At 41.3% G+C, this 23,566-nt stretch overlaps 1 protein-coding gene and 1 long non-coding RNA gene across 2 annotated transcripts in view; one reads left to right on the top strand and one right to left on the bottom strand.

Annotated features, from left to right (window-relative positions):
• Positions 1-23,566, top strand: part of LOC111232393 — a 50,925-nt gene that overhangs the window by 8,332 nt on the left and 19,027 nt on the right. The gene's annotated exons all lie outside the window — the stretch shown is intronic.
• LOC111232392 (zinc finger protein ZIC 3-like) overlaps positions 21,727-23,566 on the bottom strand; it is a 3,154-nt gene continuing 1,314 nt past the window's right edge. Inside the window, exons 2-3 of the mRNA XM_022759892.1 lie at positions 22,678-22,841; positions 21,727-22,021 (exon numbers count right to left, since the gene is read on the bottom strand). Of these exons, the coding sequence (XP_022615613.1) occupies positions 21,839-22,021; positions 22,678-22,841 (347 nt within the window). The 3' untranslated portion in view covers positions 21,727-21,838. The remainder of the gene's footprint in view (positions 22,022-22,677; positions 22,842-23,566) is intronic.

The following is a 23,566-nucleotide window of genomic DNA, read 5'->3' as shown; positions in this document are numbered from 1 at the left end:
CCCTGCTCTTGGTGGCTGATGTTCTGTCAGGGTTGGGGGGGGGGGGGGGGGGGGCTGGGCTGGATCCTGCTGGGTCTTTTGTCACCCCTGCTAATTGAGTGATCCTGGTGACCCTGTCGTCGCTGCCTGGTAACACATCAAAAGGAGCTGGTGCCGCTGCCCACCACTTAAAGTCATAACTAGACATCTAGCTCTATGATGGGCGGTGGTTGTGGGATGCATTGCTACATTGATGGATGAAATGATGGAAGGATAGATGCTACATGAAGGCTGGATGTACTGGCTATAGTCATAGTCAGGAAGCAAGGTTAAGTGCAGTTCAGTGGCGCGGCATTGATGCTTTTACCATTTCTGCTTTGTTTCCTTGCAGGGCTGACAGAGCTAGAATTGATTGAAATCATAGGCACTCTAAGGCACATTGAATAAAAGCTAAAAAGGGAGAAATAAACAATGTATTATTCTTTGAGGAATTTTTCTTGCTGCAGTATATAATCATAATGACGAAGATGAAGGGATGGATGCACTGTTAGACCATTTCAAAATTAGTATGCTACGAACATATGAGAATAACACTTGACAGATGCTCACAGGGTGATATCATGCCCCATCTTATGATTTTTCATTAAGTGTGCTATAACAGCTGCACTTGTACGTCTCACTCAGTGGTGACAGTCGAAGCATGCCAAGTCTTCAAAAAAAAAAAAAAAATCACTCATATTTCAATGCATGCCTTTAGAATCTCTTAGTGAACATGTGACACTTTTCAGATAAGTGTTTTTGTGTTAACAAAATGGAAATCTTAATTTTGCTAAGCTAATTATAGCTTGTAGCCCGTTGCTAAGCAACCTAATGACAGGAGACAGCAGGGAGTCAAGAATCTAACCTTTGGCTGGATAGAGCCAAGAGGTGACATTTGGATTTCCTTAATATCACCCTCTATTGATGCACTGCGTCCTCACTGTGGCTGTATTGCACTTTACTGTTCAAATGGTGTAAAGTGTGCTTTAAAGTAACTGTATTTTATACATATATATAATAAGGAAGAAAAACTGTTTCAACTCCAGTGAGAAAATTTAAACCTTTCAATCAATGTCAGGGAGCTGTTATGATAATGACAGTCCTTACATATGGACGTGCATGAGTCACTTTGTGATGTAGAAATGTGCATTTAGTTATGTCATCACAGCCTTTTTATTTCTACTTACAGGGCATAAAACACATGGTTTGTCAAAGAAATGTGCACATCATAATTATTCCCATGATGCAAAATGGAAGAGAACTATTGGGCTGAGTTATGAGGCTGAGGATCTTCTGCTGTTGCCTTATGACATGGTCATGTTATTGGATTAAATTCTGAAGCACGTCCATGCAGTAGTAACCACTGTGCAAGATTGTTTACCCTGAGTCTGTGTTAGAGTAATACCACAATATCTAGAAGCTGTCTCTTTTGAAGGACTGGAGCATCAGTGCAGATAGTATGCAACAAGGCACCTCTGTTATAGCTTCATATACAGTCATGAGTGGATTGCTGTCTGTCTTCGGTTAAATAATATTCACTCACTATCTCACAATCTCACTAAAATACTGTAGCACAGGCACAGTCTATCCATCACAGATTGGCCAAAGACAAGGTCTGTATGCTCTGAAAATTTCTTTGTGGGTGTCTGATTTTTCCTCCTATCGAGGGGGAGAGTTGGGGGGTGGGGGTGGGTTGGGGGGGATCCATGGCTCAGCGCCAAAATAGTTTTGAAGTATCTGTGAAAAGACTCCTCTTAATCCGTTTTATTTGCTCTGCTACCTCCGAACCATTTGTCCACGCAGAGCTCCCAAACCCTCCACTCCACCCAGCCATCTCAGGGATTTAGTGTGGTAGAGCAGAGGTGCAAGAGCCCACAGACAGTTAAAAAAAAAAAAAAAAAAAAGCCATCTGGCCAAGGGGGGTGTAGTGAGGTGGGGGTGTTGGGAGGTTTGGGGCGGAGGAGTCGTGCTGGGCAATCAAAATGACGGACAGCAGTGAGAAGTGTTTTGCGGGCTCCCACGTACATGCAAAGTAGCCCGACTTGTGAGCTTTCACAGCTCCCTCTGGTCTTCAGGTAAACACTGACCGGCAGAGGTATGCGTGGCCTTTCCCCACCTCAGTGTTTGTGTGTGTATTTGTGTTTGTGTATGGTAATAATGTGTTTGTTGGCGTGCTTGTGAGAGGAAAGAGTGGACTTTCTTATGTTTACATCCATGTCAGTGGCTCATGTATTTGTGTGTTCTACAAGAAAGGCTGCCAAGTTTATTTCTGTAGTTTTTCTGCTTGTTTGCCAACAATAGTGTTTGCCGGTAGAAAATGTTTGACCAGAGAAGTCAGGGTTAGCAGGTGAAATAAACAGCATCCATATTTCATGAACCATCAAAAAAAAAAAAAAAAAAAACCTTCTTGCATTCGACACAGGCTCAGTTCTAAGGACACTGTGAAATGGGCGCACAATTGTTCCTCTTCGCTCTGAGCAAATATTATAATCCTATTCTCTTATGCTTTCCATCTTGCCCTCTCTCCCTAATGTTCACCCCAATGGCGGCCCCTTTCCCTGAGTGAAAACCCCTCCGAATGTGTGGAGGCTTCATTTTTCACTCTCCCTTTGGGGCTCTGTTGTCAGAGAGCAGCCCTTAGGAAGTCTTTATTTCTGCCAGGCAGGGCCTCTTGCGTTCCTCCACCCTCTCCCTCCGTTCTCATGGCTGTCCCCCCCACCTGCTGGGATCCTGATCCCAGCCGGGGCAGGGCTTCAGCGGGGGACAATTACTGCTGCTCCCCGGCTTTGATCATCTGACCACATGGAAGCATAACAGCTGACCACATGTTTCAACAGACAAGAAGAAGAAGTAAAGAGAGAAAAGAGGAAGAGTTAGAATAGGGTGAGAAGAAGAAAAGAAATCCCCTTTTCATTTAAGTTGAGCCCAAAGTTCCATTCCACTTTGGAAGCTTTACGGAGAGTTAGCCCGAATGGTCAGATCTGTGTTTCAGACAGTTTCCTTTGATGCTGATTATTTATTTGGATCAGGGAAACCATACTTATTACGGACTATGTCTGGCTACAGCCTCCAATAAAGTTCGGTTTCAATTTGCCACTCTCTCTTTTGTGAGAGCCGCAGAGAGAGAAAGAGAGAAGCAATTTGAGGCAGCCCTTGTAAAAAGTGAGTGCTAAGTCTGCTGGTATTGTCGGCCAAATTGTCAGGAGGCCAACTGGGCTCTGCTGTCGAGTTCTGGGCACTGCCTGGCTTTTTCTCAACCTAGGCCTCTGTTTCATTCAGACAGCTTCTCCACAAAGTCAGAAGCTTTTCATGTGGGCCCACAGGGGTTACCGTGGTAAACTGGCTCAGTCACAAAGTCACCATCACATCCATACCACAGATAATAAATAGCACAAGTGAAATAGCTATTAAGATATTGAGGGCAAGTGTAGCTATAGAGGTGAGAGAAATATGATGATTCAGCTGCATTCAGAGTACCAGTTACTGAACAAGATACAATCCAAGTACTTGTTATTCTGATAGTGTTGTACACAAATGGGCACATAAACAGTTGGGGAGATGTTAGACGCAGATAAAGAAGAGTGCTGATCTAACATTTTAGTTTTGGTAAAAATATTCTTACTTTTTGCTCTGTGCATGTGTAAGTCCCCCATGTTGGGGAATATCTACTCACAAGATCTCGGGCAAGGTGGTTAGATGGAAACTGACAAGGCTGAGGGAGAGGGGAGGGAGCCTGCTTTGCTCTGCTTGTCAGGGATGGCCTCTTGGAGTGTCCCAATTGTGGAGGAGATCACTTTACCACATTAATGGTGCCTCAAAAGAACCTCTTCAACAGCACTTTGGCCCAGCCTGGAAGAACAGGGCTTGTTTTGACTGGTCTGCCACCTTTTATTGTCACCACTCCGCCGACCAACAGTTTGCTCCTGCCTCAGCTACACTGCCACTGTGGCTCTCTGAGAGACGCTCACACAACATATGTGCACACACTTGTGCACAAACACATGCATGCACTGAAAGCTGGAATGCAAATGTGCTTGTGCACACATCCACATACGCGCTCTAGCGTACGCTTGTATGCACAAACCCACACACACACACACACACACACACACACATACACATGAAAACCCCAGGGTATACTGAAGAGATTGGAAAGATTGGAATTGGCTTTGATGATAGCACCGGTCAAATAAAGCATATGAGCTTTATAAATGTACTGGAAGGTGTATGAGACGGGGGGAACCCACTTGTTATCTTTATCTGGGTAATGAACAAAAGAATCTCAAGTTAATATATATCATCAAAAAAAAAGAAAACTGCCGAGCAAATTTTGAGTATCCTAAAATTTTCCCTGTTGTGTGTTTGATTAATATGAGGAGCATTTGACATAATATCCCTCAGCAGTGAGAGATCCGCCAGCAAAATTGAATATTTGAGATACTGTTAAGTGTACCATTTAACAGTCTGTCAGTGAGTAGCAGTTATGACAAATTGTAGCTGTTGATGAATGAATATCTGCATTTTTAATGAAGTGAAAATGGTCAGAGTCAAGTTTTTTTGACTTGTGATGACAACTATTTGTAAAAATTTCTTTTGATCAGTTTATGCAAGAAAAAAAAATCAGTAGCATGAAAATGGCTGTTGCAGAGGCTGGGACACACACACACACACACACACACACACACACACACACACACACACACACACAAATCCACAGATATTTCTCAGAAGCACTTTGTGTATGTCTGAATGAGACTCGCTTAATTAAATGCTTGTTTATTAAAGTGAAAAGACAGTTGGGATTAATATAGCATGTCAGAATAAATTGAAAGAAGTGTATCAAAGCAATTAATTTTTATTGCCATTCAGAATACAATTATGGAATTTTTATTTATGTGATTTTTAATATATATATATATATATATATATATATCAAATCTTTTGATATCAGACACAAGCTTGAAAAATCAGGTGTGCGTTCTTGAAGACAAATTTGTTTTACGTCTTTCTAATCAAACAGGAAGTCATGTCTCATTAGTAAATGTCAGTGTGTAATGTTATTTAATTGCTTTAATTAGATGAAATAAAGTGCATTTTATGAGTAGACGTGATAGTGTGTTTTTCAGCTTGGTGTACGCTCACATTTCCCCTCTAAAACTAAAGTGAGTTTTTCTCCAAAGACAGGAGGTCACTTTATGATGTGGCCTCGGCCATTTGTGTATCCTGCCTTACTTCATAATCATTTTTATCCGGCAGTTAAAAATAATTAACAAGTCATGCTCTTTTGTCGTCCACCATTTTAGGTCCTCGCTCTTGCAATGAAAGGCCTCTCCATCAACATGGTCACGTAATAGTGTCAGGATGCATTTTAAAGTGCAGTAATTCAGTGGTTTACACGGCCTCATAAAATACCGACATGCCCCGATAATGAGAAGCATGAATGGAAACTTGGAGTTCCCTGTGGCCCCTGTGTGTATGTGTGTGTGTGTGTGTGTGTGTTTTTGAGTGAGAGGGGTAGATGCAGATAGAAAGAAGAAAAGGAAGCAAAGAACAAGAGCAAGAAAGAAAGAAAAGACAAGAAAAAAAGTGATTTTTTTTTTTTTTTCTTTTTTCAAACCACACAGCTGCTCTCTAGTATCCTGCCTCATAGAGAAAAAAGAAACGAGAAGACTAAAGAACTATACTCCCTGGAAAGTGGCATGTGCTCCCAAAATGCATATAATCTGAGACTGGCGTTCATGTTCAGAGTGGCAGGATTGAGACTGAGGAGTCCCACGGTTTCCTCCTCTCTGAGTGATATCATATGGACAAGCCGCAAAGGTCACAGACAGCTCAAGCACATAACTCTTCATCTTTCAGCCTGCTCTGACACTCTTTACGGTGTCTTGACCTACTGACAGGCAGGCTTGTGTGTGTCTGTGTGTGTGTCTGTGTGTGCGTGCTGGTGTGTGCGTATATGTACTGTATGTGAATAGATGTAACAAAATCTGAATTATTACGGAGCAGAGGCTGTGTGTGTGTGTGTGTGTGTGTGTGTGTGTGTGTGTTCTTAAACACTTGTCTGCATGTTTTTCTTCACCAGGTGATCAGTGTCAGGCATCTTGCAGAACGCGTCTTAATCTTACAGTCCCAACGTCTTGCTGTCACGGAATAAATCATGATGCAGCGTGGAGGTGGTGGCAGGCAGCGTGAGTCAGAGAAGCAGTCTGCTTGACTTCACACTCGCTGGGAATCTGGTAACTCAGCAGGTAGTCCGAGTACAGATTGAAACTAACTCTGCCTTTCTGCGCTGAACACATCCCGAAGGCTCTATTCAAGAGCTTGACTGTTCCTTTATTGTAGAATAAATTGCAGGAGTTCTTTTTTTTATTGTGTACAGATGGGATAGATTCAGGGTTGCTCAGCTCCCAGTCATTTTCTTACAAGGTGCGTGTGTGTCAAAGACTTGATGTAATTCAGATTTGACTGGAATAACCTGTGAGGGTGTAACTTTATGATTAAAAAAAAAAAATGCCTTTGTTTAAGTGATATCTGTTTAAAAGAATCAAGAAGGAGAACAGTTACGCTGGTGATTTGTTTGTCTCAGATGGTCACTGGGCATTAGTGAGTTAAATCCTGGAATCAGCCTGCGACCTTTCAGTGAGGTTACCACCACAAGGGCTGTTTTTCATCTCCCTTGTGTTTTTGTTAGCACTAACGGGATTGACTTATAGCAGATTTGCACTACTGTGCATGTCATAGCCACTAACTAACTAGCAGTTATTCATCTGCCAAGTGGTATAGTACTGGCACAATTGGGGATGTCTGATTTATATTAACAGCTCAGCAGTCACATCTGTGTTTATCAGGCAACAGCTTTGAACATGACTCAGCCAATCAAAACTATCTGTTTTCTAATATCTTCTATAGCTGAGGTGGTGTGTAAATCAGTATTTCTGTACTGCAGGCAGTTGCTGGGGCTGGTGCCAATGAGTGTGTGAATTACACCCATGCATAAAGCTGTCCTTGTGTCCTGCTGGCCAAGAGCTACAGGGAAGCTGGAAATGATCGTAAATTAAGCAGCACTTGACTGAGGAAATCGTATGAAATCTGGGATTGAAAGGAACATTTGGAATGACCATAAGAGAAGTTCTCATAAAGTGAGGAAGGCTGACAGAGGTAGAGTATGGGATGTACAGTATCTAGTGCTAGACGACTTAACAGACTGGTGGAAGAGACGGAGGGAAGGTCAGATTTGGGATACGTCTGTCATAGTAACAGTAGTAGTCGTAAACGTTTGTCCCAGCTGATGCCTGCCACAAGAGATGAATTATTCACTCACTTGTCAAATCAATAATGACCCGGTCTTTAGTGGCCTACTCTCCCCATGCCCTACTTATTGGTTTTGGGGGGAGAGGATATTTTAACAAAAGCTTGTTACGTGTAGAAAAGATATTTTAGCGGTTTGCAGTCATTGTAGTGGACATGTGGCCCCTCGCTGAGGTAAATTGGCCGTTATTTGTTGTCATTTTAAGGATTGTTTCTGGAAAATTGGAACTTTGAAGGAAGCGTTACAAAGGAGAAAAAAAAACAACTCACTGAAGCTGGATTGAAGTGAGCACATATGATTAATATGGCAGATTTGTTGAAATGGAATGTGGTAAATGGAGGTGGGGNGGGGGTTGCCATGGCTTTAAGGGCATGGGCATGTTTGGATGGCATGGCCCACCCCCTGCCCCTCCGCCTCTGTTCATGTGTCACTCACTGTCTTCCAGCCTGTAATTTTCCATCTACTGTAACAGTCCGGGCACATCGCCACCCAGGGAACTTTTAAAATAAATAAAGAATTCATTAAATAATTAGTATCTCCACAACAATCTCTTTTGTTCTGTCAATCTCAGAGCGCTCAAAAGTCACCCTGAAAGATGGCGCGAGAAAGAGGGTGAGCAAGCCAGAGAGAGAGGAAGAGAGAGAGAGAGAGAAATTACTGGAAAAATCTATTTTAAAAAATTAAAAGCATTGAATTTTTTGAAATGCTTTTTACTTATCCGCCATTGATTACATCTAATTGGACCTCATTTCCTGAAAAAATAGTGTGTGCTTACGTGTGTGTGCTTACGTGTGTGTGCTTACGTGTGTGTGTGTGTGTGTGTGTGTGTGTGTGTGTGTGTGTGTGTGTGTGTGTGTGTGTGTGTGTGGGTGTGTGTGTTTACGTGTGTGTGTGTGTNTGTGTGTGTGTGTGTGTGTGTGTGTGTGTGTGTGCTTACGTGTGTGTGTGTGTGTCAGCTTGTGTGTTTGTGACACTTCCTAATGGCTGGGTGCATAGATGATAACTGCTTGGCTTGGAGACAGACAGATATGAAAGGCTGTCACTCTGAGCAGAGGCAGCTATAATGGCCCCATGGGTGTCTGTCTGTGTGTCTGTATGTATTTGTGTGTGTGTGTGTGTGTGTGTGTGTGTGTGTGTGTGTTCATGAAAGGGTGATGATAGGGGCCCATACTTGGGGCCCGGCCTTGCTTCCTAATCAAAACCCATCCACTCTCTGGTGCTCGTACATCAGTGTGCTTGCGGTATTGTGTTTACATTGGGAGAGATGGAGCAGAACCACCGCTTTGTTCACCCCCACCCCTCCTCACCCCTCCTCACCCCACCCTGCTGTATGTGAGGTTAGCAGTCTTGGACATCCTTCTATTTATGAACCGCTTGCACAGGGGCTACACAGAATAATGTAAACCTGTCATAGCAAAATGGCTTAAGCTTTTGAAGTAACTTCATCACAATGACTCCTTCATAGCAGGTTGGGTCATAGCAGGTTGATTTTCATGTTATTTATCACATCAGCATCATACCTTCTGCGAAATAAGAAGTCTGGCAGTTTATGAGATAACTTTTTGAATCTTCTGTGTCCACACTGCGGGTGATTTGGATACAGAAACTGCAGAATTACTTGGTGTGTTAAGGGGAGCAGTTCCCAAATCATATGACAAACCAACCAACAGGTTAGTTTCAACAAACACATCACATACAGGAGCTTCGATGGTAAATTCTGCAAGCAGCTGAATGTGGTCCACTGTTGTGTTTCCAGTTGTCATTCAGCGGCACCAAAGTTAAATACCCTTTTCATGAGGTACTCACATTATTTGGATACTTGGTTTGATGTGTCATCCTTTTTTCCAAACTTAAAAAACTGCTGCGTTTTCAGACTACACATAATGACATCTGGTGTATCAGCCGAAAACAGACACGACACCTCCTTAAGTGCCTCAATACCAAGTACCTTTAAAAGCAATCTTCAAAAAAGAAAAAAAATCCAACTTTGTTACAAAACTGAAAAATAGAATATAGCCAAAACATATCAGCTTTTATGAAATTGGTGAACTGTAAAATGTTGTCCCTGTGCGTCCATGAATGAGACTTTTACACACTGTATTTTCTGTCTATTTATAATGAATGTTAAAAATCACATTACGGTGTTCTCCCCCGTCGAACAGATATGTAGTTTTGGAATGTCGCCCTTCAACACTTTTTGGGCACTTGTCGCTCCTGCCTGTCCCTCCTGTCTTTTTATTTTGTCTACGGCACTACATCGAGTCGACATTTCGGTTTTTTCTGAAATTAATGGGGAATTAATGATTCCGTTATTCCCCCGCTGTGCTAGGAAAGGGGGGGGGGGGGGTTTGGGATTCTTTTTTTAATCGCCCAACCTCTAGAAACTGATTGGAGCAGAAAAAATACGCCCAGTCCCCTTCTGCCAGGCCTCACAATGGAGGCGCTGATTTTTTTGATAGGGTTCTATGCTGTCAGGGGGCCAGCTGGAATTAGAAGTGGATTAATAATTTTAAACAAGGCTAAACCGCTTGGACTGTCTGTCTGTCTGCTCTTTCCAATGCTTAGCCAATGGTCCGTCTGCTCCCCAGCCACATCAAAACAATCTAAAAACACTATATCTTCCTAATGAAGAGGGTTGGGTTTAGTTTATGGGCTTGAGAGTACATGAAAACATGCTTATTTAGACAGATTTCATGAAGTTCTGAGCCAGGATTATTGTGGAATTTTTTGCATCACGAGAACAACATCCTTAACAGAGGCATTACTTTGATTTTACTGTGAGTGTGTCTATAAGTAGGTGCTGTGTTTATTCAACAGTTGATGAACTTTTTATTAATTTTCCACAGTTTTTCTGCTTTAATGCTTTTAGACCCACTTCTAGCATTTATTGTTCTTTTACTTTTAGTTTGCAGTCAACTACATGTTGAATCCTAATACTCATCTACCTGATCGCTGCCTTTCCAGCACTTATTGACACGGCTCCAACCTGCCTTGTCAATATAGATATGAAAAAAAAGTGTATTCTCCTTGTGTCAGCTGTGTTTGTTGATGTGGGGCAGACTGTGGACTGAGTTGGTCCAGTGGCTGAAAAGCTAAGACCACCAGTATGGTGACCCCAGTCAGAGGAAAGATTAGGTTTAGCACGAGTGGGAGTGGTAAATGGTGAGTCGCAGGGATTTGGGGGGCTATTTGGAATGATCTAAAAGCAGACGTGTTACCAACTGAATTTGGGTATAGTAAAGCCTGACAAATCAGGCCCTGCTGGTGACATCTCTCCCTGAACAGAACCATGTCTCAATAATCCCCATGTAATTTGTGCGTGTGTGTGTGTGTGTGTGTGTGTGTGTGTGTGTGTGTGTGTGTGTCTGTGTCTGTGTGTCTGTGTCTGTGTGTGTCTGTGTTACAAGGACAGAGAGAGAAGGAAGAGGTTTGTGAACATGCATGTGTGTCACCTCTGTGGTCATGTATGTGGGACTGAGTGCCTTTGGGTGTGATGATGGAGCAGAAAGAGCACTCAATAATAATAATTTTTCCAACTGGTCCTCCTCTGACAAAGCAAGGTGGTGGAGGAGGGCCCTAAAGGGCCCAAATGAGAGCAAGGAAAGACCAGACTGCACTGCACAGATTATGTCCATTTTACAAACAGCATTTTGGATCTAAATTCATTTACACTGCGTAATCCAAGTAGGACAAATGCACCTACAGAAAGCTAAAGCACAGATCAAGACAGGAAGAAAGTGAAAAAAACAGACTATAACATAAATCTATACTTTTTTCCTTTTAATTCAGTCATTATAAAAATGTTCTGTGAATGTAGCAGGGACATTAGCCCCCTTCTGAGCTATTATCCTGGCTGTCTGGTGTTGCAATTTCACACTCCACTGATTCCCACAAGCAGTAGAGAGTCTGCATGCCCCAGATTTCACCTTATTTAGGTAATAAAGAAAAATCATTCCCAAGACAAGGTAAATTAAACTGGGTACTGGACTGGCACATCGTTCAATAGAATATCAAAAGAAAACAGAGTGAGGGGAGAGCTGGGTTTTTTTTTTTTTCACCACATAAAGTTGACTGTAAAACGCTGGAAATGAAACTGAGCTCTACACAGATTTTACTCCACTTCATAAACCTGAAGATTTTGAAACAAAGCACTCTTCTGTTCTAAAATCAGATCTCTCAAAAACCACCAAGTAAGTTTGTTCACTTATTTATTCATATTCTCTTTTTTTTTTCTTCTTCTTCTTTATCTCGTCTCAAGGTGTGAACTTGGTCGTTGAAGGTTGAGCCAGTTCCCAATGTCACGTCTTATAATATCACCTTTTACAACAGCTTCCACCACCTTCATTTCTAATGCATGAACGACGGCATATTAAATGTAACTGACAGACAGGAGAGCTTCTACATTATTTATGCTCCGCAAGAATGAAAACAAACTGCCTGCGTGGTAACGTTTCTGAGTATTAAACTGTATCTGACCTGCACACAGCTTGAGTTACAGCCCCCCACCCTTTTGTTTTATTTAGGGGAGAAATGAAGTTATCTTAATTTGGTTCGTTTTGCAGAAGAGAATAAAAACATCGCATTTAGACGATTAATTACAAGAGAAAAACACCAGAAAAGATCACTCCTACATTTTAAGAGTTAACAGTTGCTGAATTTTGAATCGCTGTTTTTCCTTCTTTCTTTCTTTTTTTTTTTTTTTTTTTCCAACAAAAGTCGAGTCAATTTCGTTTTTTGCCGACGCAACACGGTGATTATTTCATGTTTATGAACGGTTACTTCTCACAAACAGGCTTCCCTCTCTGTTGCCCCGCTACTTTAAGACTTTCTCTCCATAGAAATTGGCCCTGCTTTTATTGAACTCGGCTTTATTTGACTTTACTGCGCCCAAAACCTCCCAAGGACAAGACAACTGAGTCGTTAATAATTAGAAGTGCGCACATTTTCTTTTTCTGTTATTTAAAGTTATGCAGGGCGGTAATAGGACGGTTATTGCTGCTGAAAAAAATGGTCCCTATAGGTTATTTTAACCTTTAAATATGCCACATCAAAACACAAAACCAACAAGCATCAAATAATAATAATAATGATAATTATAATAATAATAATAATAATAATGAGCAAATTCTATCACCTTAATAATAGCATTGTTAATACTGAGAGAGTTGTATCTTAAGTGTTGCCTAATTAGTGTATATAATAGTATTTTAATTAAAAAATATATTTACCATAGAAGTCAGGCAGAGAGGCACTGAAGAAAAATGTAGGGGGAATATCTTATTTAGAAAAAAAAAGAAGCAAAAGTTTTTGAAATGACTATTATTGTTATTAGAGCAACAAGTCAAACCTTCCATTGACTTGGGACTTTTGCAAAGACTGTGGGGAGAGGTTTTAAGTTTCACCGGCCTGCTGAGCTTCACTCTCTCCATCAGGAGAGAAATATGTCATCGGTCATCATAGCAGAGGGTGGATAGAGTGTCTCAGAGATGCAAAACGAAAATATTTGGCTGTGTTACTTTTTAACAATCAGGAGATTAGTTACGACCTCCAAAGGGCTCCTGAAGGAAAATGTGCAATATATTAAGAAGACATCTGCCAGTCACGGCCAGCCATGTTTAGTACAAACTCTGAAAGCAACACCCTCAGTCTTGCTGGATGCATTTTTTGTCGTATTATTTAAAATGAATATGTAAACCCACTGTTTGGTGTTTTAACATAACATATTCAGATAAATTGTAGTCCTATTTAGAACTATATGGTGACTAAGAATGGCTCCGAACACAACACACCACGCAGTTTAGCAATGGTTGTGAGAAACAAAGTCCCTTCTCTTTTGTTACTGGCCTTCAGACCAGAATTGAAACAGGAAAAACCAATTATTGGAGAGATTGTCCCACAGGCATTGAAAAGCTATCAGCATGAGGGTTGGGATTGGCTTGGGGGACACCTATGGCCCCATGCATTATCCTGGCATGAGGTCGCTTTGGCAATCGCCTGCCAATTTCCACCAGCACCTGGCTTTCCCATCCCCCTCCTCCTTCACCAGGCCCTCCTACCTGGTTCCTTTTTCTCCTCCTACACCTCCTCCTCCTCCCTCTCCAAACCCTGCTTGCGTGCTATTGTCCCAGGATGGTGAAAGAAAAAAAAAAAATCTTTACTGTCCAGTGAGTTTGGCAGAGGTTGAAGGTGTGCAATCATGCTGTATTGTTTCTCATCATGATAGGATTGATTGTTATAGGTCTAGGGGAGAAAATGTCTTTGACTGTGTTGGTGTAGTTGAAGAGAGAACTGTGAAAATACCCAAAGACCAAAAACCACAGAATAATAGTATGTCTAACGCTGTGAAAATATGAGCTGGTGGTGTATGGTTTGGACCAAAAGGCGCAGTGGGAGAGTCGAGTCTACATTAGTGGAAAAGTGTGAAGAAAATAACTGGTGCTATGTCAGTTTTTATTATGGCTGTTGAGAAACCCGTATAACACAGCTGTTGAATATCACTCTCCTTTAGCAGCAGAAACCCCGCCACCCATCCACAAACCTGGTCCTTTCCTCCAACGCCCAGTTACCCAAACACATCTTATTACAGTTAGATCACCTCTGAGCACAACAAGGACCTGAGCATTACATATGGAAAATCCAGGCCTTAATGTTGTTGTGATGGATTCTGTTTGCTATTATGTGACATGCCTCCTGTCTTTGCTCATAGTCATCCATACAGCTGTGCCTGTGGTGACATAGTGCAAATGGTAAACCACACACACAAATATTTCTTAAGTGGCTCCAAGTCTTGGTTGTCCCCTTGAAAGATGCTGCAAATACACGAAGGGAAAACTTCTCATTTGTTTAAAATGAAATTTATTCTTAAATATATTTCTGTGATTTTAAAAATTATGAAGAAAATTTATCTTAGGAAAAAAATTGAGGAAACCTTTCCTTCTCAGTATTATTATTCAATTTAAGTTATGTTTGACATTTATTTTCAAGGTCAACATGTCATAACAGCTAGGGAAGTTAAGTGAGGCACCAGCACTGATCTGTAAAGCAAATGTGACATCGTTGTCACATTTAATTTATTTATGTTTTCCACATATGTATCGGAAAATAAAGATGCACAAGAATCATTTTACTAAAATCACCCTTAAATGTGTTTATTTTACAATCTGATGAGCAACTGTTTTGCCAGAAGCCTGTCTGCTGCGATGTTTTGCACAAGGCAGCACTTTGGAAAGTTTATCATGCCTGCATGGTGACGAATATTTAGTTTCACAGAATGTGCAAATATAGCACCATGTTACTCTGAATCATAACAGGTCTGTTCATCCTTCAGAACTGTTAATCTTTTAGGAGATAATGACTCCTGTGTTCTTGGAGAAGATGGCTATGGTAATGTTGACTGATCACATGTGAAGAGGCAGTGGTGTAGAGGTAAATCAAAAGGTGGGTAAAGAATGACAGGAAGCCAGTCTAAAAGTCTCTATATCTGAAATGACCTTCTGGTTGAAAGACACTATTATCATCAGCATGACACTGATGTGTTCCATAAATTTACATCACAAAGATTATTGTCACTTTACAAAGGTGAATGAACTCTACTCCTAGAGGGAAAAAAAAGAGCCGGTCAGACCCCCACCACCTGTCTGGATGGGGCCTTATATGAAAAAAAACTTTAGTAATGAGTAATGATCTCTCATTGTTTCTTTCTCTGTTTGTGTGATGCCAGGGATCGCGCATGCACGTGCTGAGGCTGTGGCAGGATCAAGCGGACTGTTATTCATGGTGCTATCCCTGCCTCATGCATATCCATAACGGATTAAAGATTGTGCAAACATTATGCAACCAGAGCTCGCCTATTTTTCGCCGTGAGTGGCATTTCTGGGACACAAATCGGGACTTTTGTTTCTCGTTGTGTTGTAGTAGTGACATATTTTCATTTTTTTGAAGTAACAGTATTTACAGACGGTAGAGCCTATTTATGTGCTGCAGTTCATTCATGCTATCGTTCTATCTATTACTATATTCATCTCTCTCATGGTAAACTTCTTTGTGCGCCTGTGCATCATGGATGTTCACATTAAAACACATATGTGTCTCTTTCCTTCCCTGATGTTGCAGTAACTTGCAGCGTTGCAGAGCTCGACCCACAGCACTGCGCAAGCGCGAAAAAGAAAAAAGATACCATGAATGAAGTCTGTAAATAATGGAAAAGTACTCTCCGATTCTAATTCATTGTCTCGGGAGAAAAGGGACATTAAGGGGCATTGTCCTCTTTATTTTGAAGGGGTGATGAATATGTGAGCGCTGCTGTCCGTCCCCTCAGGGGGAGACGCCGTCCTGTGAGGTGGAGGCTGTCCCGTGACGAGGTGGCTCTCAGGTGAAAAGTTTGTTCAAAGTGCTGATCTCCGCCTTTCATGCATCTGAAACAGAGGCGGCTTTTTGTTGACTTTGCAGGTGATAGAAAAGCCAAACACGCTGTTGTGCTGTGTTTTTTAATTAAAGATGTAATTGCAGATTGTTTTAACAATTTAAACCTCAACATTACACCTTCTCCAATAACCTGCAATTCATTGATGCATATAACTGCTCATCACTCCTGAGGGTGACGGGCGGGGTTTGCGGGTTTTGAAGGGGGGAAGCATCACCACCGCAGCGCTCAGGGCAGAGCAACGGGCCATTAAAAGGATGTCAATTGCTCATTTACCACCTCTCAAAAGTGTTGAAAATATATCTGTCAAAAGACAAACGCAGAGCACAATTGCCGAACATCTGCTTTGCTGAATGAGCGTTTGCCGGAGCCCCCACTCCGGGGACCTATTAGCGTTGATTCCTACGCCTGCTCTGATAAGGAATTCATCAAGTTTCTGACACCCCGCCAGATGTTGGGGAATTAGCGCTGTCTCCTGTTGGACATCCTACCAGTAGTTTGTCTTTTGGCCCGTAGCATAATAGAAATATTATTTGAAAGGTGGGTGTTTTGTGTGTGCTGGGGGCTGTAAATGATGGCGTAAGAATGACACCATTAACTATAAATCTAATGTTGTAGCCCCCTTGGTATTTTTTTTATTTATCATGCGCATTTAGCTGCTTCCTATGAATAGCAACAATGAATTTGGCTGATCTGTTCATCTGTTGGGCTTTTTCTCGGGGTTGTTTCTGTCAAAGTGCCTGAACTGAAGCCACAGAATAACTTCATGTCGTTTCATGTCTCACAATTGGCAGGTCGATCACTTTCACTCATTTCCTCATCAGCAGAAATGCCCGAGGGCTACAGTATACAGTATGATTTGGTATGTAAATGTCTGTTAGGAGTCAATTGAAGAATAATTGAACTCAGAGACAAAGCCATTGTGTTAATCAGTTTGCATCACAAGAGCCATGAAACACGTTAAGATATAAAGACGCAACCGTGGATTAAGGTACTTTGTGAATGCATATTCAACACCCTGCTGGAGGTGAAATAAGCATCGATAATTGGCGAGCACATCAACTTCCGCGCAAATGGAAGCCCTCGCTAAGCAATTATCAGATGTATGTTAGCTTTTATGCAATTAGTTGTTTATCAAGCCATGTTTTCCCTTATGATGTTACAAATCCATCTCACTTCAGTCTAATTGTCATGGTGCGTTTAGTGACAAAATATCCTTAATGCCTTGATTACAGAAACGACTGTCCTATATATTTCTACAGTAATCCACTGTGTTAACTTCTGTTGCTATATGAGGAAAGATAAAGCCTCCACACACATCGCTAGATGACTGGATTAATTCATGATGATTCAGTTTTTGGCAGCTTCTTGTCTATTAAAAGCAGAAAAGGAAGGGAATCTGAACCCCGGCGTGTTGCAGGTACCAGTATTGGTCTTGTGCTGATGTGCAAGGGATGCCCCTTATGCAAAACGTCTCAGATTCAGATCAGGGGTCAAGTTCCCTTCTTAAGTGCCCTTGAGCAAGACTGCACCCTGCGCAGCCTCACTCACTGTACAGCGTCGACAGTGCCAAATAAAAGCCTCGAATGTGAGTGAACAGGCTGTCTTATGTGCAGTTACAGCTTTTAAACACTGGAGTCCTTTTGAATTCACAGAGGTAAAGTCTGTTCATGTTGCATTTAATAATTACTAAATTATTAATGAATGATAAATTAGCCACTGGGTTTTTTTGATCGCCGCCTCGGTTGCGTGACAAAAGGCGTTGGGGACCTGCTTGTGTCGGTTTATCCTCTTAGAGCGCGCACTCCCGCTTAGCCAGCAAATACTCTGCCAGTGAGACGACGGAGAGGAAGGTAGAGGGGTTGGGGCTGCCCAATCAATCCGATATCAAACTTCAGCTACAGGCACGAGCTACAACTCTGTTTTTTCCCCCCCCGCAGAATATACAAACCCTGCAGCCTCCGCTCCCTTCCTCCTCCGGATAGTAGCAGACTCTATAGGCAGAGAGAGATTATAGGCTACTGCGCGCTGCCAACAGTCAGCTGCCATCCTCTGCGTCCACACCGCAGCTCAGTATAGCAATCCATAAGATACTGGAGATGAATGAGCGCGAACGTAATTCAGAGCCAGTTGTAGTCTGCTGCAGAGGGGCATTGTTGTGATACAGCCGCTAGTCTTTACACAACTGCATCCACGTGACCGTCACTGCTTTCTAATCCATTGAGAATCCACCAGAAAGGAGCCTTTCATGATTTTTTTTTTCTCTTCTGGATCAAATCGCCCGCTCTGGTTTCTCATAGAAACGATGACTTGTATTGGGCGTCGGCATAAAGCACATGCAGAAGCAATAACTACGGGCTATTCCCGGTGGAGGGTATAAACATACCTAAAAGTCAGAAATCCTATTTGCAGAATTACAGTTGTCCCACCCGGTTTAAGATGACAGTAATAACCTAAATCCATATCAACCTAATGTAATGGCAGGGGAGGGGGGGGGGCAGATATAAATACGTTAAAGTTTGATTTATTTCACTATCATGCTGTGCGTCTTTCCTCATGATGATCAGCCGCTGCAGGTCAGAGCGCAGACACCTTTCAGTTTAGCACATCCCAGATGCTTGCGTAAAAAATATGCAGCCTCCATGTGTACCCGCCGTGCTTCGGAGAGAGCCGGGTCTCGGTTATTTGACGTCACGGTGTCTGAGAGGAGGAACTTGAAAAGTGCGACTAGACGAGCCGGGAGCATGGAGGAAGGGAGGGGGAGGAGGAGGAGGAGGAGGAGGGTGGGATGGGGGAGGAAAGCAGGGGAAAGGGGGAAGGTGGGGGTGAAGAGAAATGAAATCAAACGGAATGCGAAGGGTGCGCTTGCGCAAAAGTCAGAAACAGAATTTGAATCAATATTCCTAAATCTGTTTATAGTTGAAGGATATTTGGGGGGTTGTGGGGGATTTCAAGCACCTTGTGGGGTGGGGGGTTGGGGGGTATAAATACTCCTGGTTTAGACTCCAGTGGGAAGTAAAACAGTAATGTCTTCATTTTATAGCAGTCTGTCAAATAACACACTATGCTCATTTTGTTGTTTTCTCTGCATTTAACCAGATATAGTTTTCTGAAACACTGGGTAAATGATACTGTATAATATTGGAGATTTCAGGCCTGTGCATGAGCGGCTGTTGTGATTCAGGCTGATTTTTTTCGCCGTTTAAATGCTTATTATGGCGTCCATTGATGTGTGGTAACTCCTTTGGTTGTTTTTATGAAGCGGTTCCTTGTTAATCGGGTAGTGGGAGACGCTGAGGCAGCGCCACTTTTGGCAACGTATCCCCCCTCTACATTCACGGTCACACAGTGTCCTCAGTTGCCCGTCTTCTAGTCTGCACGTTAGCTTTATTATCTGTAAGCGCTCGTTTTTTTAAATGAGCTTAAAAAAAAAAAACTTTGCCTGTGCAACTTTTTTTTAGCCATGGACTGATGACCCACCTCCCCATCTAACCCCCCCCATCCACCCCACACCCTCCCTCCACTAGTATTCCCATTCACACACACACTAATACACACACACACACACTAATACACACACACACACACACACACACACACACACACACACACACACACACGCACGCACACAGCCAAGATACTAAGATGGCGCCTTAATCAGTGTCAAGTTCAAGTGACTCCTACAAGTCTGATACAAACACCATGACAAACAGTGTCGGCTTCATGCGTAAAGATGCAGGGAGCAGAACAACATGGTAATCATAATAATCAACGTCGCAGTCTGAGAGTCGCTTTTCATCATGTTTTTTTTAATTTCAGTCAAAGTTTTCCGTTCACATTTCTTCATAAATAGTTGGTAAAACAAATCAACCAACATACAGTAGCCTAAAAAGTACAAGGAACCTTTGCCTCTGGCAGCTAAATAGGCTAACGCATAGGCCTGCTTGTTGTAACATGGTTTGCCTCAATGTGGCACAGTGACACAGTTCATCAGTAAAACATTTTTGCTCTTCAGGAATAACTTGGAGTGTGACCCATTTCTCCCAGAAAGTGTTACAACATCACATTCTAGCTGTGTTTATACATCAGATATTTTTCTCTGACCTCTGGACATGGGGCAGAAAGGTGGTGGGAATAAGAAAAAGTACTTTTTTTTAAATTAAGGTATAGAAAATAGCATATAAAACATATATTCCTTAAATTATTTAAATAAACTTATTTCATATATCACTGTCACGAGGTACCGTTTTTTACATTTTATTTTAAAAGTAGTGCTGGTGGTCTGAAATTGTTCTCATATGAGTACAATATACTTTGTTTATGCATAATATTTAATTCTTGAGAATAGGTTACAATGCAATGCTGTAACTCTTTTTTTTTCTTTTTTTTTTAACCACTGAACGTATTCTCCCCCAACCCACATAAGATCTAGAATCCCCTCCACTAAATTTTGTTAAACACAAAAAATGTCATCTTGACAAGTTATTCACACAAAACAAGCAAATGTGTAATCAAACTGCTCTATATGCAACACCACAACAAATAACACGCTTAGTTTCACAGAAGAATTACATTTAAAACAATGCAAGCTGACAGACAAAAAACTTTTTTTATTTTTGAAGATACTGTGTTGTGACAGTTCCATTGTTGCCGATGCACACATTTAAACATACTTGCACAAAGACATTGCTGGAACTATAAAGATTGCCATACTGGCGCATATATCTGGGTGCTTGACCCGAATTTGAAATACTCAAAATACTGTCACCTTGATTTGGAAATCATGAACTTCGCACACTCGTCTAAGACCTGTATAGGAGTGCAATAGGCTGATGGGTTTTTTCTTTTTTTTTTCTTTCCAATACTGAGTTTATGCTACGAATTGACATCTATTTCTGATTCTATAAAAGTAAAATACACAAAAAGTTTAAATTTAACCAAAAATAAAGATATCAACAGAACCGTTTTATAGCTTCTCAGCTCAACTGAACTCAGTTCTACAAAGTCAATGATTTACATGTCAATGGTCTCATAAACAAAATAAAAGTGACGGAAATATCTGCATTATATATAGACAAATCCATAATATTCATATAGATGATTTCTTCGATCCAAATAAGACACATGTAGGCCTATTGGTTAAAAAGAAAAAACAGAAGGATACAATCGCGATGTTGGCGCTTTAGAGTTTATCATTTGTTCAATGTTAAGCTGGTTATGACCAAAACTGTACAGTTCTTGTTAGAAAACATTTCCATAAATATCATTTAAGTTTCAGAACTTATACCCATAATTAAATTACAAATTGATAAATATGGCATCATGGATATGTATTTACAACGGTATTAACAAAAGGCAACGTTATATTCAACGGTAACAATCGTAACCTAATACCACATTTCTCCACCTGAAAACGGACGTTGACAACAGATTCGACCCCATCAAACAAGGAAATACATTCACGAGTATAATATTTATTTATGATTTTTTTTTTTCTGTGTTCAAGTTCATGACAAAGACTTTGGCACGTTTCTTAAGACTGTTTGAAGTTCCAACAATCAATTGAAGAGGCGACAGTAGCGTGTCACCCTCATATAAAACAGCATGAAATAATCTTCCTTTTTTATTCTTTTTTTTTAAATAAAAATTTGAGAAAATACATAAAATGAAAAATAAAACATTTTTTTCTGAAATCTGTAAACTAAAAGATAAAAAAACATTTATTTATACTGAGAAAGTATTACGTTTATTTATTTGTGATTTATTTGATTTCCTCAAAACTGCGGAATAAAAGTCAAATTTCGTGATCCTGAGAACGGACGTGGCCTGCTTGGTGCTGGCTTTTGCTCTCATCTCCTGTTGTTGTTGTTGTTGTTGTTGTTGCTGTTGCTGTTGTTGTTGTCCCAATCCCACTTGTGTGTGTCTGACAGAGTGTGTGTGTGTGTCTGTATGTTTATGTGTGTATGTCACTGTCTGTGTGTGCTGTGTGTGTGTGTGTGTGAAGTGAACAGGAATAGTTTTTAAGGTTTTTATCCTCATTTATCCTCAACCCCGTGGTCCACATTGAGGGAGGGTTTGTTCCTCTGACTTCAAACGTACCATTCATTAAAGTTGGGTGCCAGTCCTTCGCTGTGGCCAGACGTGTTTTGTACGGCTGACGGCGGTGTTTTTGTCGGGTCTTCGGTGCTGGCTGAGACCAGTACTGGCGGTGTGGACGACTCGTATCCAGAGCTTGCTGCTGGAGACGATTCAGATCCTTGAGACTCATGTACCTGAAAAAAAAAAAAAAAAAAAAATCAGGATATGAGCTGCGAGTTACTGAGACTGATGTAGCCTATAATATCCATTCATACACTAACAGTGCATTTCAAGTAGCTTGTAGAAGGGTGTTGGAGTTAAATGAGGATTAACTCCGGATTTTATAGGACAACTATAACAGTAAACACACAGCAAACTTGAAACAGACACGGCAACTTCTACACTGAAAAAAAACACGTCTTAAAATGTAGTGTTACTTAAAGTTAGTGTATAATAAATAAAAAATATATAAATAGAGAGAGATAATTGCAACACTTGTCTTGAAAGCAGGTTATTTTTTATCAAACAAATAAATCTGGTCTCAAAGAATGACAGACAAGTGAAATATTCCCAACTCACTCACTATTTCAATTGTTTAATTAAACAAGTGGTGAAGTGTCACTCAGACTAAATTACATCTAACATGATATTTTTTTCGTAGTATGACTGTTACATCAGTGCTTAAGAAATACCTGAAGTTGTGATAGTCCCTGTCTGTGGAAGAGGAGAAAGGAGATGTGTGTGCGTGTGTGTGCGCGCGCGTGTGTGTGTGTGTGTGTGTGTGTGTGTGTGTGTGTGTGTGTGTGTGTGTGTGTTAATGTGTTTAAGGAGTAATGAAGACGTTAATTACCTTCATGTGTTTCCTGAGAGAGCTGGGGTGTGTGTATGACTTGTCGCACACTTTGCAGATGTATGGCTTGTCTGATGTGTGCACATGCATGTGCTTTTTCCTGTCGCTGCTGTTGGCGAAGCGTCTGTCACAGCCATCAAATTCACACTTAAACGGCTTCTCACCTGCAGGATTAAACACACACCGTGAATAGCCCGCACAAACAAACTCCTATTGTAACAGCACATGTAAAACCCGAAGCACGAAGATGTAAATTGTCTGCAGCCTATTATATAACAGTGTAACCTACATTTTCGGGGGTCGACATGGATACAGTTCCACTACTACACGCTGCTCTGTCAGGCTTTATTTATTCAAGAGGCCTGCTCCTTCATGCTACTACTGGCCTGCCTCTGCTCTTAGCCTACATAGTAAACACTGAATCAACAGGGCATTTCTGCTCTGAGCAGTAGCTGAGCGAGGGTGAGAATTATAAACTCATCCAGAAATTGAATAATTGTAAATAGGACGTTGAGAAATCACAAGAGTCCCAAGCCTGTCTGAATACCCTAATGCTGCGAATTAAACTCTGACAAGTGAGTGAAGTATCTGCCTTTATACATCACACACAACTTCTGAGCACAGAGGCTAAAAGAATTAACGAGGCTCAACAACACACCAAAGTTACTCAACAGAACCACATTACACTTTCTGCATTATTGAGCCTAATCTATCAGTGTTTGGACATACTGCAGAAAAACTGCACAGGCAACAATTTCAGAACATAACTAAGAGATGTGCAGCATGATGAAGTTCTCAAATTGTTCTTGTAAACAACAAAAGCATTCACTCTTGTTTTCTTAGCACTCTGGAACAGTGTCTAAGACAGACGATGCCTGTTCACTTTTGA

This window comes from Seriola dumerili, unplaced genomic scaffold (genome assembly GCF_002260705.1).
Source record: "Seriola dumerili isolate Sdu_G_001 unplaced genomic scaffold, Sdu_1.0 BDQW01000331.1, whole genome shotgun sequence".
NCBI lineage: Eukaryota > Metazoa > Chordata > Actinopteri > Carangiformes > Carangidae > Seriola > Seriola dumerili.
The sequence above is the reverse complement of the archived record's forward strand: the minus strand, read 5'-3'. Positions and strand labels throughout refer to the sequence as shown.